Source organism: Pelodiscus sinensis, chromosome 8 (assembly GCF_049634645.1).
Source record: "Pelodiscus sinensis isolate JC-2024 chromosome 8, ASM4963464v1, whole genome shotgun sequence".
Taxonomy (NCBI): domain Eukaryota; kingdom Metazoa; phylum Chordata; order Testudines; family Trionychidae; genus Pelodiscus; species Pelodiscus sinensis.
Window position 1 is genome coordinate 4,790,166 of NC_134718.1, and position 19,945 is coordinate 4,810,110.

Below are 19,945 nucleotides of genomic sequence, written 5' to 3' on the forward strand. Positions count from 1 at the left end.
CCATTTTAACCAGAAAGGACACTCTCTCAATGACTTAACCACCTGCATTCTGCTACAAAGACCTTTTACATCTGCACTTGAAAGGGAATCCGCTGAACTGTCATTCATGTTAAAATTTGACACTCTCCAAAAAGGAATGAACAAACACTCAAACTATCTTACCCATTACCAAGATAGCTTCCCCAATTATCACCTCTAATACCATTAACTCACAAACATCCCACTCTCCCCACCTCTAATATCATCAATTCACAGACACTTACCTTCCTTCCCCCCCACCCCGCATCGCCCTCCTGTTCTGAAATGTGATTTGTCCTTTTCATATGTGTTCATTTTTTTTAATTGTATCCTTTGGTATGTATGGTTGTGACTATTTTCTTCCACTATTTGATCTGAGGAAGTGGGTCTGGCCCACGAAAGCTCATCATCTAATAAACCATCTTGTTAGTCTTTAAAGTGCTACATTGTCTTGCATTTTGCTTCAGCTACCCCAGACTAACACGGCTACATTTCTATCTCTATACGCAGATCAGGTATTTTTTCCCCATATGAAACCATATATGCAATCCATGAAAAGCTCATCATTTCTGATGACCGGGCCTCTGTTTTCTTTGCAAAAACCCCACAATTTTCTACCAATTACTTTTTATAGAAATGCTTTATTGCTGCAGTCAATAATCCTGCATCTCACAGCACAAATAACCAATTACAGTTTAAGAAACTAATAATAATAATAATAATAATAATTCTGCAAGTGGTAATACTGAGAAAAGATGAACATACAGAAAAGGATACAAAACTATACATTTAAGTTACTAGAAATGTACGAAGTAACTAAAAAAAAAAAATCTGCAGAATTGTAAAGTGTCCTGTATAAACTATACAACACATGCCAGTGTAAAGTTGATTAACAGTATACAATTACCTATGTACAAACGTTTTATCTAAATACAAGATCACCTGCAATTTTTAACAATTATCTTCTATACAAAGACTTTCTAGTTTTCGGTTCTTCATTGCAATATACAGATGTTGCAATATTTCAAACTGAACAGTATTCATAATAATAAACCACAAATAAAAGCTCTTATTTAAAAAAATTTGTCTTGCATATCTAGGATAATGCTGTGAAAATCCAGCCAGCAACGTCTTGGCTCTTGGATTTTCCCCTTACTGTATTGGAGTATTAGAGATGGGCCTGCATTGGAACCACAGTTCCAAGCACACCTAAACTAGTGGTGGGAAGGAGAGAAGAGTTCATGTCTGGGGCTGCCCTTCCTGGCTAGGCCCATTCTCTACCAACTAAGAAACTGGATCTCAAAACCCTTTGACTTTAGGAGACTCTGGATCCAGAGCCTACTTTGAACCCAGACCAGGGCAGTTGGGTAAAGGAGTAAAACTCCTGCCCTTTCCTGTAGGGCACTTTTAGTGTTCCCAGCCCTGCATACCCCAAGAGCAGGAGGGAAGAGAGTAGGAGGAGCCAATGGCCCAAGAAAAGGAGCCGAAATGGTGAGCTATTGGGGAGAGAAATGTAAGGAAGGAGATGAGTCTCCTTCACAACCACTATCCAAGGGCTCCTCCAGGAGCGTTACGCAGCCAACTGCCCTTCACGGGCTCAGTCAATTCTTGTGAATTGTCCCTCGTCAAGCAACGCCCTGAATCGGAGCTCCAGGAATGTGTGGCTCCGGGCCCGGAGCCAAAGTTTGCAGGCCCATTTCTCCTGAGCAAATCTCACCCCCCTCCCAAAAGGGTCAGTTTAGGAGAATCCTGAGACTTCGGGGTTTAAAACATGAAAATATGATAAAGGTGATCAGCCTTCTTGAACGCACGTTTATAATTCTAACCTAATGTGTCTTTGTGATCCTGCTGGCATATTACATAGGATGCCACAGGGAGATTTTCCTTGGCATAGCCTGACATTTTCTGGACAGGAGTTAGTAAGATGTTGGTGGGAGGGCTTTCTAGTAGATTGTAATTCAGAGTGTTTCTATTATGCAGAGAGCAATCAGCACAATAGTCTATGGATAATGCTGTCGTCGTTAAATTAAGCATCCGTTCTCTTCAACTCAAATTCTGCACTCACTTGCACCTCTGCAGGCCCATTGACTTCAGTGGGGTTGCACAGAAGAAAGAGAAGACTGAATTCTGCCGTAGTTTTGCTGATAATTTGCAAGTTTGTCATGTAAGCTGAGCTTGGAATATGCATTTTGATGGTGAATGGTCATTATCATGAGCCAAATCTAGGGAGAATGACATTACGACTCCTTAGAACCAGGGTGAAAGCCGTGCAGTAGTTGAGATTAGCGGTTGGATGGCTGCAACTGATCCATGGAACTTCCTTAACAAAGGGTGATAAAGTACCATTTAGACTTGCTTATGCCACGAGATGGCACTGTGGTAAAGAAGGAAAATGATGTTTCAGAGGGCTTGGCAGGAAAGCATCAACATGAGACACGTCATCTGGATGGGTGAAAAGCAGTAAGATACAAATTAAAGGCCTGATTCTGTGGCCCAGACTCTTAGCAGCAGTCGTACAGATTTCCATGGGACCACACGAGGGTTATTTACACCAGTAATGGTTGAAATGTCAGGCCCTTATTCTGCTTATAAAGAAGAGCTGGGGAAAAGGCCGTGGATGCTGATGGGATGGTTAAGAATCTCATGTGAATTCTCTCTCGGCCTGTTTCAATGAGGAAGTATTTATTTGTAAGACAAGATAGGGAAGGGTCGTCTTTATTATACGCCGGCGGGCACATCCCAAGCAACAGTATCAAACTAAGTCTAGGAATGTTTCTCAAAGGCTCCTGAATCAGATGAAACTGCCACACACAGCACCACCCTGGAGATGACTCTATATGTTAATTGGTAACCCTGGCAGCCTTGCCTGTATAAACATTTAATAAGAACTCGACGAAGGCATGTAAAACCTGGTATTTAACCCACCTGAGTAGATTTGCTGAACCTGTTCACCAAACATAAAAATAGCATGGGATCCGGATTCTGGTGAACAGAACGTGGACACTGACAGGGCGTTGGGAGGGAGGGAGCTCAGAAACGGCCCGAATAATTGCACTTTAGAATGTGGCAGACATGAGCAATCGCTTCTGCATGCATGAGGAGAGAAGGGCTGCTGCCTAGATGGTGGAAGGGAGGGTTTTCGCCTGCCTGTACTGACCCTGCATGGAACGCCATGGCAACCCATCACAGCAACAGACGTCCAAGCCAGTGCAGCTTAAGAGACTGTCCAGAGGCCTGTGATGTTTAAAGCATCCCAAGAACAGGGTGCAGGTTATTAACAAAGACCAAGGCCAGTAGTCTTCACACACACACACACACACACACACACACACACACACACACACACACACACACACACACACACACACACGAAACCAATGGTTGACGTACTCTTAGCTTCCTCCTTCCTTTACCTCAAATCCACAAATTTTTATCAAAAGATCAAGATAGACATGTAATAAATGTCACATTCTAAGAAAAAAATCTTCTTGTCTGCTCCTCTTCTTTTCCAGGGCCCAGCATTTTCACTGGGCCAACCCTTGCTCGTTGGGAGTTTGCCTGAGATAGGATTGAGCAAACCCAGGATAAAGCTTTGGGATTTGGTCCAATATTTCAAAAGGTCCAGTGCAACTCATAGACTTTAAGGTCAGAAGGGACCATTATGATCATCTAGTCTGACCCTCTGCACAATGCAGGCCACAGAATCTCACCCACCCACTCCTGGAATAATTCTCTCACCTGTATCTCAGATATAACTCCCATTACTGTCAACAAAAACATTCTCATTGATTTTATTTGGAAGTTGGATTGGACCTGAATAGAGCAAGTCAGCGCTTAAACTAGAAATCTCATGCAATATCTTTTAACGATGACTTTTCCACTTCAGTGATGCTGGCACTATGGTCTGGTTTACTGAAGTCCAGACTCTAGACAAACAGCACCGTAAGTTGGCTCCAGTTGTAAGAATAAATCCCTAAGAAAACTCATGTAACTTTCAAACATTTGGACAGCTCTACCCAGCACTCTTCACCCTGACTCCATACGTGTTCCTCTTTCCATCAAGCAGTTCATACAACGAGCCAGTCATAGATTTAAAACAAACCAATTAAAATCACTCGACCCAAGGAATATATAAAAATTTGGGCTTAAAACAGGAAGGCAGCCATGGAGAAACTGGAGACCCGGCAGACACCCTGTGAGTTCTCAACATCCCTCTTCAAGTCATCAAATTCTCGGGTGATACACACACAACACCGCATTAACAGCAGCAAACCAACTACAGCTGTATTAATTTTCCCCCCTCCCGAAGAGCTCACATTTTACCAAAAAGTATGAAAGCCCCTTTGCCAGTAGTTGGAATGATAGGTTACATCAGGGGTACGTGCAGGTCTGTCAACTCTATAGTTGATTTAAAACAACTAAATCCTAAAACCCCCTTAACTGAACCCTGGAACCATTACATATTACAACAAACATTTGTACCCCCCCCGCTCTCCATTTACAAGTCACAAGTGCAATAGTCTTTGAAAAAGTTGCTCCTGAAAGAACCCTCCCTCCCCCAAGAAGCAGAGTTTTTAGTGTTATGCTTGAGTGTGTTGGAAACCACATAAGATTTTTATAAGGCAAGAGGTTTCAAATCTAATAGGGTGGAAGTGAATCAAGAGTGAGTATTACAAAGGGATCTTTTGAAATGAGACATTCTTTCAAGTTTCATTCTCATTGGACATGTATATTACAAAATAAAGACTTTTAAAAGTGCCATATGCTTTGTGAGTCCTTTATGTAAAGCATAATCGTATAGCTACTGCCTACGAGAAATGTTAGAGGCAGTGTTAGCAGTAGGTTAGATTCTAGGGCTCCCGTTCCCCTCTCTCAGCTGGTCCTCAATGTCTGAAGCCATCTTCTCATCAAGGCTTGCGTGATCTCACATGGGATAGTTTGGAGGGAGCAGACTTTGAAAAAGAAGCCAACTCTCGAAAGCCGAGGGTGGTTCACATTGGACTTGCCGTATTCTGACACCCCGCCTCTTCCAGTGAAGCCCCCTGTGTCTCTTTGTACAGGCCAGTCTGAGACAAGAAACATCGAGAGGTATAGTACCATGATAACATACTGACACGTGTCAGGGGGATAAAAAACGTTAAAAAAAATTAATCCGCCAGCACTGGGCTGTTAGCCGATTTTAAAAAGGTAGAGCAGTCTGCAGTAAACAATGATGCTTCAGATCTTCAGAAACCAACAGAAACCCACCCGCTCCTGAGCCCCCAAAGATCAGACGTGAAGAATTTCTGCACCACAGTCTTCAGCCTCCGTGTAACGTGAAGAGTTTGTATCTGAATGGTGGACCCCAAGCATCTCTTTGTGTTCAAGATTTGGCTCCATCAGAGCAGGTTTTTCAAAGATACCCTTCTTGCTAGTTTCGGGACAGTTCTGCACGTATATCACTCGGTTATAAGCCTTCAGTCTCTTCCACAGTTGGACATAGACTTTGCACTGGACATACATGAACAGGAGTCCTCCAGTGAAGCCAATGGCCACAACCACCAGCTTAGTCCAAAATGGCCACTCTAGAATCCCTGGAGGAAAGGAAAGGAAAGAACCACGTTACTGTTAGTTACGCTGCACTTCCAAGGAGCCGCACGGAGTAAGTCACAATCAGAAACTCACATTTTGGCTGAGGATTTGGGTTAAAATCCAGGGCAGGGCCTGTAAGGGATCAAACTGATGTGACCACTCATGGGCTCCTTTATTATTATTAAGCTGCCAGAGACATTGCAGGGCTTTTTACAGACAAGGTAAGTCAGGTGCCTGACTTGCGCAGAGAACAGTCCAATTCTCAAAGTGTGCCGGGTGCAAGCCTGGTAGGCAGTTCTCTTCACAAATACACCGGGTCTCTTTAACGCAAACAGTCCTTGTTTTGCCAACAACTACCATCTGGTTTCTGAAAGCTTGTCACTTCCAATGAACAGGTCTGTTCCCACTCAACCCCTCTACCCCAAGCCCCTGCTTTAACTGTGAACATCCCACTGGGAGCACAGGGTGTGAGCTGCAGCTTGCAAGCAGTTCAGTCTCTCCTGCCCACTCTGATCACACTACATACGGATGCACGGGCTTTGAGGTTGGAAGGGACCGGCTAGACTGGCTTCAGGCCTAGCACAGGCCAGACCGCTCCACCGAGCGATCCTGACACCCGAACCTGGAGTCAAACTCCAGCATCTCTTTCAGAAAGAGACTCCCCACCTGGATTTAAAGGCAGTAAATGACGGAGAACGTGCCACATCCCTTGCTAAGCATTCTGTCGCTGTTAACGTGCAGTATTCTCAGTACGCTTATCGGTGTGAATGAGTCCCAGTGACTGTCCAGAACTTTGCTAGCCAGAGAGACCATTAGGACTGGATACCTTAGAATCATAAAGCTGGAAGAGACCTCAGGAGATCATCAAGTCCAGCCCCCTGCCCAAGGCAGGACCATCCCAACTAAATCAACCCAGCCAGGGCTTTGTCAAGCTGAGACTTAAACACCTGTAGGGATGGAGATTCCACCACCTCCCTAAGTAACCCATCCCAGCGCTTCCTCACCCTCTTAGTGAAATAGTTTTTCCTAATATCCCACCTAGACCTCCCCCACTGCAACTTGAGACCATTACTCCTTGTTCTGCCATCCATCACTACCGAGAACAGCCTCTCTCCATCCTCTTTGGAACCTCCCTTCAGGAAGTTGAAGGCTGCTATCAAATCCCCCCTCACTCTTCTCTTCTGCAGACTAAACAAACCGAAATCTCTCAGTCTCTCCTCACAGGTCATGTGCTCCAGCCCCCTAATCATTTTGGTCGCCCTCCACTGGACCCTCTCCAGGGCGTCCACATCCCTTCTATAGTGCGGGTGGGGGCCCCAGAATTGGACACAATATTCCAGATGTGACCTCAACTAATATCCACAACCTTCTCCAGCCTCGGTCCTTTACATACCAAACCTCTCCACTATTAGCTGGCCAGGGGCATTGCAGGAAAGATAATGACACCAGGCTGATCCATTCAGTGTCAAGATCCATCATTAGCCATGTTCTAACAAACCCATGGCCTCCTAGGATGCCTTATTGGCCACTGGGTTGCACACACGTGACCACTCAGAACTGCTGAGCAGTAGCAGGGATAGAGGGATCCCCTGCCAGCTGATTATAGATGAAAACCCATTAGTGGCTAGCAGTATAGGATCTATGCCACACAGCTGAGCCATTCCAATGATGAGATTGTTCATTTCTTCTCAATTCTGAAACTGAATATAGTACTAAGTGCTAAATATTCCTGCTGCTCCTATGTACACTCATCTAAAAATCTCTCTGAAATGACCCAAAGGCTATAAAGGTTGGAAAGCCCGTGCTTTCATAAGCCTATCGATCCCTTACAGTAAAAGGCTACCAATTTTCACTATGCCCATAGAGGATGCGGTCAGATGGGAGAGGGACTTGATGCTTTCATTCAAAGCAGCCTCTTCACTGAGCAAAAATCAAGTACAATCAAACTAGCACTGAAAATGGAAAGTGACAGTAAGTCAATGAAATGTATATTTTGATGAGCGGCTGTACTCTGAAAAGAGACCATGTAAAAATGACTGTGAGCTTCCAGGTTTATTGGCGCTCAATTATTCCCACAGCAAATGTGCTTTGCTGCCAAGTAAAAACTGCAGGCTTTTTCTGTTAGCTCACCCTTCAAATGCAACTTGAGATGTAAGAGCTAGGGTACGTCTACACAGCAGCGTTATTTCATGATAACATAGTCTGCGTCTACAGTACAAGCAGTGATTTTGACATTTGACATTATTTGAGCTCGAGGCCATCTTACTCCAACTCCTGTAACCCTCGTTTCACGAGGAGCAAGAGAAGTTGGAGGAAAAGTGTTCTTCCTCGGACTTCCTGCTGTGTAAACAGCGCCACAAGCTGAAATAAGCTATTTCGACTTAAGCGATGCAATTGATGGAGTTGTATCTCGGCTTTAGCCTTGCTGTTAGACATGCCCTTAGGCTGGCTCATGTATCACCACCAGTAAATTCTGTCCTTAGCAACACCTGTGTCAACCTATTGTCTTACTGACGGGGACTTGAATACACAATTCTCTTAGGGTACGTGTACACTGCACACTTATTTTGAAATAGGCTATTCCGGAATAGTTATTCCAAAGTAGCTTCTTTTGAAATAGCACGTCTACATTTGGGAGGCCTGCCTCGGACTCGTTTTGAGGCTTCCCTGCAATGTAGAAGTGCTATCTCGATTTAGAGCCCCAGGAGGCACTGGGAAGGAATAAGTCAGAATGGCCCTGGGGAGGGGCTATTTTGAAATAGCTGTAGTGGAGCAGCTACACACGCCTTATTTTGAAATAACTATTTTGGAATAGGCGTTATTCCTCAGAATGAGGTTCTCAGTACTAACTCTTCAGGGCTAATGGAATGAACAGCAGCAAACACTTAGGCTTTGTCTACACTGGAGGTGCTGTACCAGTTTAAAATCAAATTTAGTTAAAACAGTGCAACTCACTCTTCTATTAGTTTACATCTGGTTAGACTGGCTTCGCTCACACCTATACATTTTAGTGGTGCAAATGTCACCAGTAAGCCAGGTTTAAATTGACTTAAGAATTAGGAATGCTAAATTTCAGTTAATTGACTAGTCGTTTAACCTCATGAATTCTTAGCAGATATTCGACTATTCTATAGTCCCCGGGGGTGGGGCCGGCAGCCATTGCACTCTGGCTCCTCTCCCGAGGAGCCCCCTGCCACTCTGTGCTGCTGCCTCGGATACAGAGGCAGCAGCCCGGGGTGGCAGCAGCTCCTATCATGGGGGGCGGGGAGTGGCGAGCTCCTGGATCTGGCGCAAGTAGGAACTGATCTGGGCTGCCCGCCTCCCTACCTCCTAATACATTTAAATGCAAAGCCGCAGTGAGGTAGGTCCCAGACGTAGTGCGAGGCAAGACTGAGCCAGGCTGCTGGCCAGCCTGCTAAAAAATGTACTGCTGGCTGGGGAGGAAATGTGTGGAATCCATAGCATTAACCTATACGCCTATGCTTATCAGTTAGTCGATTGATCAACTACACTATTACATCCCTATTAAGAATGCCCCAACACAACGTTGCACTAGTTTAACTAACTTGGTTTAGAGTCCCACCAGTACTCAGAATGATGTAGCCTCAGGCTTACTTTTAATTCCTAAAGCCTGACGGTTGAACAAGAACATCCTCTTGCTCCACCAACGGGCCTCTCTGCGTCGAGTCGCTGGCATAAGAAATACAAGCCAAGTCACATACCAGTAGTCTGTCCCTGTTTAATCTCTTCCGCAGTCCGGTCTATGAGGACGTACAGAGACCACACCACGCAGGTGATGGCGATGATATGGAATGTTACAGAGCACATGATCTTCCTCCTCTCACTGGCCGTCATCTGCAACTTCTCCCACTAGCAAGAAATCCAGAAAGCAGAGCAAAGGTTAGAGGCTGAAAGCAACACTGGGGGACACACTGGACAGAAGCTGCTTTCCACACAGAAGCAATTTCTTTTTAGAGGTTGCGACGTGATGTAGTTGCTTCAACTTACTAGCCCACGTACTAGGATCCATGTCCAAGCAGTGGTGGCCCTCGGGGTTCTCCCTTGTGGCTTTTGGCCCCAATCAGCCGGCGGAGGGGCAGATCTTTAATGATCAATCTCTTTGCTGGGCACGAGGGAGCTGCTCATGCCTTATTTACCTGCACACACTCTACTTGTGGCAGTGTGGGGCAGCCAAAGCGAAGCATGCTGACCGAGAGGTGGAGGGCAACAGCAAGCGTGCCTGGTAAAATGGTTCAGGTGCTCGGAAAGGTTTGGCATCCCTCACACAAACACGCAACTATAAAAATGAATGGCTGAGCCGCCGGTCAATGTGCGTCACACGTCTGTCTCTGAACCCAAGCTACAGAAGGGCCGAGTATGTTACAGCCCCCTTGTTGAGTCTGACCTGAATACACGCTGTGGGAGCTGATGCTTTTCGATCTAGACGTCGTCAGTTTGATCCCTGCTGCGTGCGTTACGTTATTTGATCAAACAAGAAAAGTTGCCACCTGTGTTTTATATTCAAGCGTATTAATGTGGAAGCACATTTCCTCTACGAATAACCGGTACAGACAATTAGATGAAGTACCACCTGAAATCCCCAGATTACTGATCTGTCAATGAATCTCTTATAGGCCCATCAGAAACCACAACATTCTGGCCATTACTAAGCAGGAAGGATGCAGAAAAATTAAGACAATTTTACAGATCGTTACCAGCTACTGGGAATCACTCGAAAAAAGGCTTTTATTTTTGATGCATTTGAAAATGGGTTTTGCATTTCAGTCTCATAAATCCTGCAGACACTTTCTCTATGTACACTGCGGGCCATGGTCTGGTCCCCGTTACAGCGCTGCAAGCCCAATGGGTTGCATCTGACAATGCCGTTTGGCCTCCAGAGCTTTTTCAGAAAAGGAAGAGTAATACAGTATGAATCCAGCAAGGAAAACCCATTGGCCCAATGCATCTGAGCAGCGGAACCAAGAACCTACATTCCACAGGAGACGCAGGAATGGAGCATCATGGGAGATGTAGTCCAGTTAGGAAGCCCAACCCACAGAAGAGAATAAGGAGCTCCCAACTACACCTTCCATGGGGCACCTTGGCAGCATTTCCAAATCAAAATATTCTGATGTTTGGCTAAACTACTTCAGGTTCCGAAATTCTCCCAAAAATCCATGTTTTCCTGTGGACTTGCAGTGACATCTGGGATGGTAAGGTTGGTTCTTATACTAAATAGCAAGCACCTATGTTACTGCTTGGCCTTTTCTTGTTCACAGTGCCCAGCTACAGGCTGCTTTCTTCCGACTGACAGGATACGATATGGGGAGTTGAGAACGAGGTGTCAATTTGCTTGCAATTTTAACCTGAAAACTGACTAGCTTCTGTTTTGAAGGACTAGTTCCATTTTGTTAGTGGGGTTCCCGTTTATGGTTCTGTCCCAATTATTTCCGGTGCTTGGCTTCTCCGCAATAGATTAATTTTTCAGAAATGACTGGATTTGGGGTGCTTTCCTTTTTTGGGTGCCCCAGGAGGTAGGCCTCACCGGGACCAGACGTTAAGAACAATGGTGAGCATCCATTCAACGTGTTCCAAATTGGGCACCAAACCACTCGCCAGTACATTCATTTAGGCAATTGTGTTTTTACCTGCTTTTTTCCCTCCCCTTTTTGATTCTTCTCTTTGGGGCCCTATGTCAGGGATGACCAAAGTGTGACCTGCCGGCTCAGCAGCGTCCCGGATGAGCTACAATGCAGCTCAGAGCTCACTTCCTCTGTAACGAGGAGGTGCGGCTGGTGGAAATGAGAAGTCCCCCCCCCCCCCCCCACTCGGGTCTCCATTGTGATCTGAGAGGTCCATGTTCGCAACAGCATCATGCTGATGTATTTTGCAAACTGCACTTCTGTATTAAAGATGAAGGCGGCTGAACTTTGCTCCATTTTCTGCACATTGGTGCGGACTTTGGGATGCTGGCCAACAGGGCCCCCTCTGTCTCAGGTACCACAGCCCCTTAAACAGCCCCTCTATCCCAGGCCATGCCCCTCACTACACTCTGTCCCCCCACACGCCCTCTCCCATTCTACCTCTCTCCCCAAGCCCCCACCCCTCCTTGCCTGAGCAATGCCGAGTCTTCAGCACTGCTGCCGGCTCCCATGCTGCCCAAGCCCCCTGTCCTCTGAAGCAGAGGCAGGGCAGAGTGGAAGAGGGCTGCCCAGACTTTGCAACCCCTGCAGGTGCAATTTGCCAGGGCTCATATTTCCTGTCCAGAAGTCCTGATGGTGAGCACCAGCTGCCCTTGAAAGACAGAGGTATCTGCGGGAGGAACATGGACACCAGAGAACAATGGACACATCCCTTGTGCTGTAAGGTAGGTCAATGGGTGCAGAGATGGCAGATGTCCTTTAAGAACAGCACTGGAAGTAGTAAAATATATCTGTGTATGATCAGTACCCCTCACCCCAACCCCAAAATGTGTTTCTGGGTAAATTTTATTGCACTGTAAATGAGATTTTTGGTTTAGAAAATTCTTTGCTACATTATTATTTTTTTTACGTAACCAAACTTCAGTGGAATCATTTTACAAATATGAAAACTTCATAGCCTAAAATTCCCAAATTTTCAAGAAAATTTGTGAACTGCATGGATAACAGTACAGCCAAATCTTCAGTGCTTTCGAGCGGGTCTCGGCTCTGAAAGGTGACTAGAACAATGGTCGGGCCTAACGAATCAGAGCTGTAGCTGCTGACTATAATAAACCTTGACTCCTGTTTGCCCTGCGGAGCTAACACAGGCACTGGCGAGGGAAACGGATTCTTTTCCGGGTTGGGCAGCATCAACAGGATTGTCAATTAAGCTCTGACAGCAGATTTGTTATTAGTGGTGATGCATGAAACCAGAAAGAATCCACATTAGCTCTCAGACCCCAGGATCCACTTGCAGGCAGAAAATAGCGATTTATTGACAAGATTGAGCAATCTGGATATGGACTCACTTATCGGAGCAGCCTTGCTTCCATAAAGGCAGCTTTGGAACCAGCTTCCAACCTACCTTTCGTAAAGGCTTTAATTTGGTCTCCATGATGAACTCGTACTTGCAGAGTTCACAGCATCGGGTGTCGGAGCTCTTGATCCACTGCTGCAGGCAGGCTTGGTGCACAAAATGGAGGCTTCCTGTGCAGTGACAGGGGGTAATCAGGGGGCTCTCGTCATCTCCCTCACAGTGACAGATCCTGTAGCAGAAGCAAAGCAGCCCATTAGGAGACCACAGTGGTGACGAGGAAAAACCAAACCTGCGGAGAGGAGGCTTTTAACATCTGCGATCAGGCATGGTCAACCAATGCAGATCCCAAACAACATCCATGTCAAAAAAGAAATTAATCAACAAGCAAAACCAACTAAGGAAAGAAAATACAACGCACACTACTTGAGCACAAACACGGCTAGCTACACAACTTCTCTCTAGCTGGCTGGGCAGACACACAAGGTCTGAAAGAGACTTGGTAATGAAAAGAGAAAGAACAGGGGTAAGAAATTACACACACGGCGTCTTGTCTACCAGAACAATAGTACTTTACTGCGAGTGGCATTTAAGCAGCATGGACCACACTTCCCAGGACAGAGAGTGCTCACAGAGGTGAAAACCTAACTGTGGTTTGCAATAAAAAAAAAAAACCCACCACACATACAAACTCTGCAAGAATATGAAGGGCTAACCTGGGAGGCCTGGCTCTTGCATTCTGGGGAGGGTTATTGCTGGTACAAGTTACTAAGAGATCGACTCTGGCAGCAAAGCTCCGGTCTGACAATTTCCGAAGCTGGGAATGTTTGGAAACGCTGCCCCATCTCACTTCCTCAGTAACGGCTGCTGATGACAGCTACGGCAAGGTTCCCCCTATTCCCTACGCATCAACCTGGCAGGCTCCGATAGCTCCCAATCAATATGGGTTGCCACTCCAAGGTACCGAAGGTCCCGTTCCATTTTGAGCTCCCGCCAACAAGGACTCTGGGCTCTGCAGGCTGTTGGACCAGCTGGCTGAGAATGGGTTTCTTATGAAGTTCTTTAAAAAAAAAAATTGAAGAATAGAACGGGGGGGGAGGTGGGGGGGGAGGAAGGGAGGAGAGGGCATGAGGGCAGCTAGTTGATGAGGATGGGGCCAGTATCTTCTGGGGCATCCCACCTCCCCACTGTTGGCCGAGTTCCTCTGACCCATCCCTGGAGATATTGAAGAGCAGGTTGGACAGACACCTGTCAGGGATGGTCTAGATGGTGCTTAGTCGTGCCGTGAGGGCAGGGGACTGGACTCGATGACCTCTTGAGGTCCCTTCCAGTTCTCGTGTTCTAGGATTCTATGACCCATCTGCCCGTCTGCATCCCGCCTGCAGGGGGAGAAACCAAGCGGTGAAGGGGAGCAGGCTGGCAAGTTTCTCTGGGGCTTAGGGATGGGAACCAGTGGTGAGGTGGGGTGCGCTGAATACGGGGCTGGGGTGAGCTGCCCTAGGGAGGCTCGTGGTAACAGGGAAGAAGTCAGGAAGCAGGGGGTCCGGTGTGGGCCTTTGCGGGGGCTGTGTCTGTTGTGGGGGAAGGGCGGGGGAAGAGAATGGGGGTGGTGCCAATTCTCACTAAGCGCCAGAGAGAGGCCCCGCCCTCCTGAGCTAGGGAGCTGCCTCCTGTGGCCTCTCTCCTCCGGCTCTGGCTGAGCTTCTGTAGCTGCACAGTGCGTTCAGACCATGCCTCTTGCTCGACCCACGGACACGCACCAGGGCCACGTTCCGGCCCAACGCCACCCCCGAGCCCTGGGATCACGCTCGTCACCTGAGGCCCTTTCTGAATCCGTATGTGGAAAGGAACAGAAAAGCTTAAAGAACTCCTCCACAAACTGAGCACATCTGGGAAGCGACGCTTAAATGGCCCATGGTCCGTCAGCAAAGCACATTGCTCTTTAAGCTACGAAAGCGGAGCGTGGCCTTTAATATGTGTAGCTGATTCTCTCCGATATCCCTGGGTTTGGCACCAACATCGCCACCTGGGCACGTGGAGCCGTGAAACAAATTGCTTTGGGTTGCAAAGAACCTATTGACTCAAAGGGAAGCGTCCACTTATCAGGCTGATAAAGCATCAGAAAAGCAGCCAGCCTCAAACTGCACATATTAAAGCAAGGAAGGAGAGCAGAAAGGCAGGGAAAGCAGGGCAGGTTGCCACTGAGCACAGGAAGGGTCGGAGGAAGGCTTGTTCTCTAAACCAACCTGCAGGCATCCCCCGACGTTGACACAGGGGACAGAGGGGGGAATTTTTCGGAGAGGGGAGAAGGGCAGTCTAGGTCACTGTCTTTCTCAACTGAACAGAGGGGTGCCCGCAGCTCCTTGGCTTTCAACCTCTCCGAGGCACTGTCCTCGAATACGTCGTCATCCCCCATGTCGTCGGAGCAGAAGTCCGAGCTCTCCACCAGCACGCTGGAGGATTTGGCCACATGGAAGCGGCTTGGATCGCTCTCCAGTTCATAGAACTTATGCAGGCTGCTGGCGCTTGAGCTGTGGGAGAAGGAGAAGAGGTACCGCAGCAGCTTTTTGCCCCTTGAGGAGGTCTCGTTGTCGGCCTTGTCCTCCAGGAGAGGTATGTGCACTGTGCGGTGGTTCTCGGCTGCTCCCAGGGCGCTCGAGTAGTTGGTGGAAAGCGAGGGCACGTAGGAGCGTTTAGAACTGCTAAAAGAAAAAGGCCCGAGACTGAGCAATTTCTTCTCTTGCTGATTAGCCCTGTTAATCCTTAAACACTGCTCCTGGGTCGCAGTCAGTCGGCCTTCAGAGCACGTCCGCTCCCCACAGTGAAAGCCCTCCGCAGTGCTCTGTGCCTTCTGATCCATGTCGTTGAGAGACTTGGAGAACTTTAGAGCTCGGGGGGCTTTTGCATGTTTCGCAGGGACCCTGTCCTGCCCAGGGGAGTTTCTCTTGGAGGCCTGTAACGTGTCTTGACAGATGACTGTCACTGTGACCCCTGGTGTCAGAGAACTCTGGCAGCGAGGGTTTTTCAAGACAACAGCAGACTGCACGGGACTGTGATGACAACATTCAGAAAACACTGCACTGGAACTGCATGCCGAACAGTGGGATAAAAGCACAGAAAGTAAAACACAATTACACAAGAGAACACGCAGAATCAAAGTGAAGAAACGAGAGTTATGGCTAGTGTGGGGATGGCGAACACAGCAAGCAAACAGGAAGTGGATCCCATTGAGCAGCGAGAGACGGTATTTGACTGAAACAAAGGGGACATTTAGAGTTGGCACCCTCGGTCGCTTGCTTCCTAGTGCGCTGGATTTTTCCATCCATCTGTCCTAGTACAAGCCCCGCTACAAACAACCAACGTTACCTGCAGATGTCCTGATTGGATGGCGTCACAGAAGTCCGAGAGAAGCTATGAGGAGCAGAAATGGAGGTTGGACTGCCAGCCTGCAACAAGAAATCACAGTGTTAAACAGTGCCTGGGGAGAGGTACTGCACCATGTCCAATGCTCTTGGGTTAGCTGTTACGAGTGAGCATTGAGGAGACAAGAGCCGAGTGTCAAAGAGCTTCATTAGACTAACGAGCACACACCCTCACAACCTGTGGAAGAGGAGCACACCTCCTAACACCAAACTGCAGCCTTCACTGGGGTGAAGCCTGGCGACTTTTAAACTGAGAACAAGAGTTCAGGGGCGGGAGAATGCCCTATTCCTTCATAAGAGGAAGCAGACAGGGAGAAGTATTTACCTTATTAGGGTTTAATAAGCATACAGGGACGAACACTCCTACTCTCACTGAAAATACCGCAGGGCTTTTTAAATGATGCCGACAAGTGGTCAGGGCCTTGGGTTTCCAAAAGCCCGATCCAGGATCCGTCCTTATGGGGCCCACTCACTAGCCTTGGTTACCCATCGGGTGCCGAGCATTGGAACAGTGCTGCAGAGGACAGAGCTCTAGGCAGAGGCCCCGTCGGGTGCGTGGGCGACGTTAAGCAACATGGTGTAGGGGTGGTGGCAGGCACGGGGGAGGGGAGGAGGTGCCAATACCTCAAATGTCGGCACCGCAGCATCTGCCATGCTGGGTTGTGATCGGTGACCGAGGGAAAACCGCTCGAGGTGGGCAACTGACAGCCCTGAGCCTCGGCACTGGAGACTGCACGGATCACTTCTTACTGGTGACTGAGAAACATTTCAACCATTCTGACGTGCTGTAAATCTTCAGACAACGGAGTCAGAGATGTGCACCCGCTATGTAAATGGAGAAGCTGAAGGCAGGCATTTCATTTGACACTATTATCCTGGGCTTGAATAAAGACATTAACTGGTGAATGCACTACAAAGCCAATTTCCCCTGCCTTTGACTTCCGCATTTTCACATCAAAGCTATGAATGGGACACATCCAGCCCACTTCATTAGCTTCATTAACACAGGTCCTATAACTGACAGGTACTTTTGCTGTTATATAGCTCTTAGATTGTTATTTTCACTCCAACTCATCTGATGACATGGGTCTTACCCACGAAAGCTCGTGAGTCTATATATTTTTGTTAGGTCTCTAAGTAAGGGGCCACAGGACTACTTGTCTATAAAAATTAGAGTCGCAGAAAGCTTCGTGCCGAATCTATTTGGTTTGTCGCACCATTAACTGTATCATTGTGACGTAGTGGGGGTACCTGGCTGGTTTCTATGCTGCTGGCTCTGGGGTAACCCCCACTGGCTGCCGTGGGTACCACGACCCAGCAAAACAGGATGAGTCACTATGCAAACCAGTATGGCCAGACACCCCCCATGGAGAGGAACAAAGGAAGGTGGAATGCTGCCCTGGCTGGGGGGCAGGGCTGGAAGTTGGTTGGTTGGTTGCTGGCTGTCTGAGAGGATGGAGGAGAGCCTAGGGGAAGGGGCTGGAGTATAGGGGCCCAGTCTCCCCCATCTCAAGGGGGCCTGAGGCATCCTAGCCCAGCTCTGGGACCAGATTACATCTATGCTGTGCTGTATCCTGGAGAGGCAATAAACTTCCTCTAGTCCACCGGCTGGTGCAGTCTGTTTGTGCCATTTCGGGGTGCAGGAGACGGGGGACCCCCAACGCGCCGTCACAATCATCAATGGCTGGTTATATTAACTTTTCCCTGAGGAACACAGCTCAGATATTTTATACTATGAGAATCAACACCCCGGCAACACAATGAGTCCTAAACTATGTACCCTGAGCAGAGTTCAGGACAGAGCCAGATGATTTTTGGAAATGCTGGTGTTTGTTTTACTGCCATCGCAATCAACTTCAAAACAGGTTGTTCTCTGACATCAGCTGTTCCTGTCTCCAAAGCGATTTGTATGGTAATTGTAGTTTTTCAAAAAGAACAAACAACAACACATCAGTGTGGGAGCTGACATTTGGATCTGCAGTAATTATGCAAATGTGCAGGAACGAGATTTTTTTTTCTAATGCGGCAGCACTTCAGGACATATTTAGAAAACTCTTAAAAACAAAATATTGACCCAGCAGAACAGCATGTTGCACTCTCACTCAAATGCAGATGTTGCTTTAACACAGCGCTTTACTCAAAACACCCGTCAGGCTCTCAAGAACTAGCTCTAGGAAGTCGCTGGCAATATGAGTTCTGGATCCAGGGCTGAATCCTGGCTCTGCTTCCCATGGCACGAAGAAGCCTGCAAACATTCAGCAGTGTCCGTGTGGACCCAGGACTGGCTTGGTCCACACCCAGCACCTCGGGGCCTAGCGCAGGAGGAGCCAAGAGGCTCTGCACCTACTCCACGGGCTGTTTGGGGATGGAGAGACCATTCAGCCCTCAGAGGGGTGAGCCACAGAGTTATTCTCGGGGGAGGTAATGGTGTAGAAAAGGGACTCTGATGGGGGACCCTGAAACGACACAAATGAAATGGCAAGCACGGAGCCTGGAGGGTGTGGTCTTGGCTGGGTGCTGTTTCCTCTCCTTTCACCTTTCCAACCAGGCTCGGGGAGGAGGGATCTGTTCAGAACCACCAACCGGGAGAGATCATTGCCTTGAGCCACATGGGCCATGCATCTCGCTGGCTGTCAATCGGCCCGGCAGGATCTCCATCTGGCACCCGGCACGTTCACTGCGTTCCTGACATCACTGCCCTGCCTCCAGCTGGGGCAGCCATCATCTGGTGCTTGGGAGCATGAAATGCTAAGTTGGGTGGGGCGGGCCTTTCACAGCTGCCCCTGAAGAACAAGAGGTACAGTCTGATTAGGCACCTGCAGGCAGCAACCATGCAGGAAGCTCCATCCGGCTCCAGGCGATGGAGGGAAAAGGACCAATGACCGGGTCCGTAATCTGCGATCCCCAATGCTAATGAGGGGTCTAACATTCTTTAGTGAGATGCTGGACAGGGGCAGAGTGACTTCGGTTTGAACAGGGACTCGCCTCCTTCCACCACAGAGTGGTACTGATGCAGGCCAGACGGTCGGCTGCTGCTCCCTTCTCCAGAGAAGGCTGTGTTTCAATGGTGCTGGATGCACACAAGGCCCAATCCTGCAAGCCCTTAATATCAGAACTTCCAGCAAAAGCAGCATTGAACCCATAGTCTGTGCAGAGCTTTGGGACGAAAGACTCTAGCGCAACATAAAATATTACTGAGGAGTTTTCTGAGCCCCTTAAAAGTCAGGTTGGTGTTAGAAAGGCTGGTCTTGTTCCAAGTTGAGTTGCATCAGTGGAGACCTAAAACTCTCCTAGCAGGGCTGTAAGCGGCTGCAAAAGCCAAGAATGGACAGAAACAGGTCAATGAAAATTCTCTCTTTGCATCAACTCAGCTAAGTTAAAAACGAACCCTTCAATCAACACTTTGATCAACCACACTGCAGGACAGAAAGTACCGCAAAGGCAGCATACTACAGAGAGTAAAAAAATCAGATCCTGAGACAGCAACCTGGCCCACAAGTACCAAAGGCTATGTTGCAATGTGCAGGTGTTACATCATTAAGGACACAAAAGCGAACTAGTCTACCGTGTAGGAAAGACAGGAAGTGCGGCAGGAGACCCCCAGCTGGAGTCTTGTGTCCAGTTCTGGGCACCACATTTCAAGAATGTGGAGAAATTGGAAAAAGGCCAGAGAAGAGCAACTAAAGTGATGGAAGTCTAGAAAACATGGCCGTCAACGCCTCGCCTTCAGAAGCATGAAATGAACTGGCAGCTTCTTTGAATACGGCAACACGCACACACACATTGACTGGAAACGCCATTATCATTCAAGCTCCCGACACTGGTCTCTGGCTTTTCATGGTGGATCTGTACAGTGCCTAATGAGGTGGGAGTCTGATTCGCAGGTGGTGCCTCTTATGGTGTTTATGTCCACATAACTACAGGTGGTCTCCAAGCAG

The 19,945-nt window shown here is 47.8% G+C and overlaps 1 protein-coding gene across 3 annotated transcripts in view; it reads right to left on the reverse strand.

Annotated features, from left to right (window-relative positions):
• LOC102463015 (E3 ubiquitin-protein ligase MARCHF8) overlaps positions 1 to 19,945 on the reverse strand; it is a 160,117-nt gene that overhangs the window by 44,524 nt on the left and 95,648 nt on the right. Inside the window, exons 4-8 of one of the 3 annotated variants that reach the window (XM_075935710.1) lie at positions 15,952 to 16,031; positions 14,832 to 15,671; positions 12,637 to 12,817; positions 9,312 to 9,459; positions 640 to 5,591 (exon numbers count right to left, since the gene is read on the reverse strand). In XM_075935710.1, the coding sequence (XP_075791825.1) occupies positions 5,287 to 5,591; positions 9,312 to 9,459; positions 12,637 to 12,817; positions 14,832 to 15,671; positions 15,952 to 16,031 (1,554 nt within the window). In that variant the 3' untranslated portion in view covers positions 640 to 5,286. Of the gene's footprint in view, positions 1 to 639; positions 5,592 to 9,311; positions 9,460 to 12,636; positions 12,818 to 14,831; positions 15,672 to 15,951; positions 16,032 to 19,945 lie in introns of those variants that run through there. The other 2 variants (XM_075935714.1, XM_075935713.1) reach the window with 2 other exon arrangements.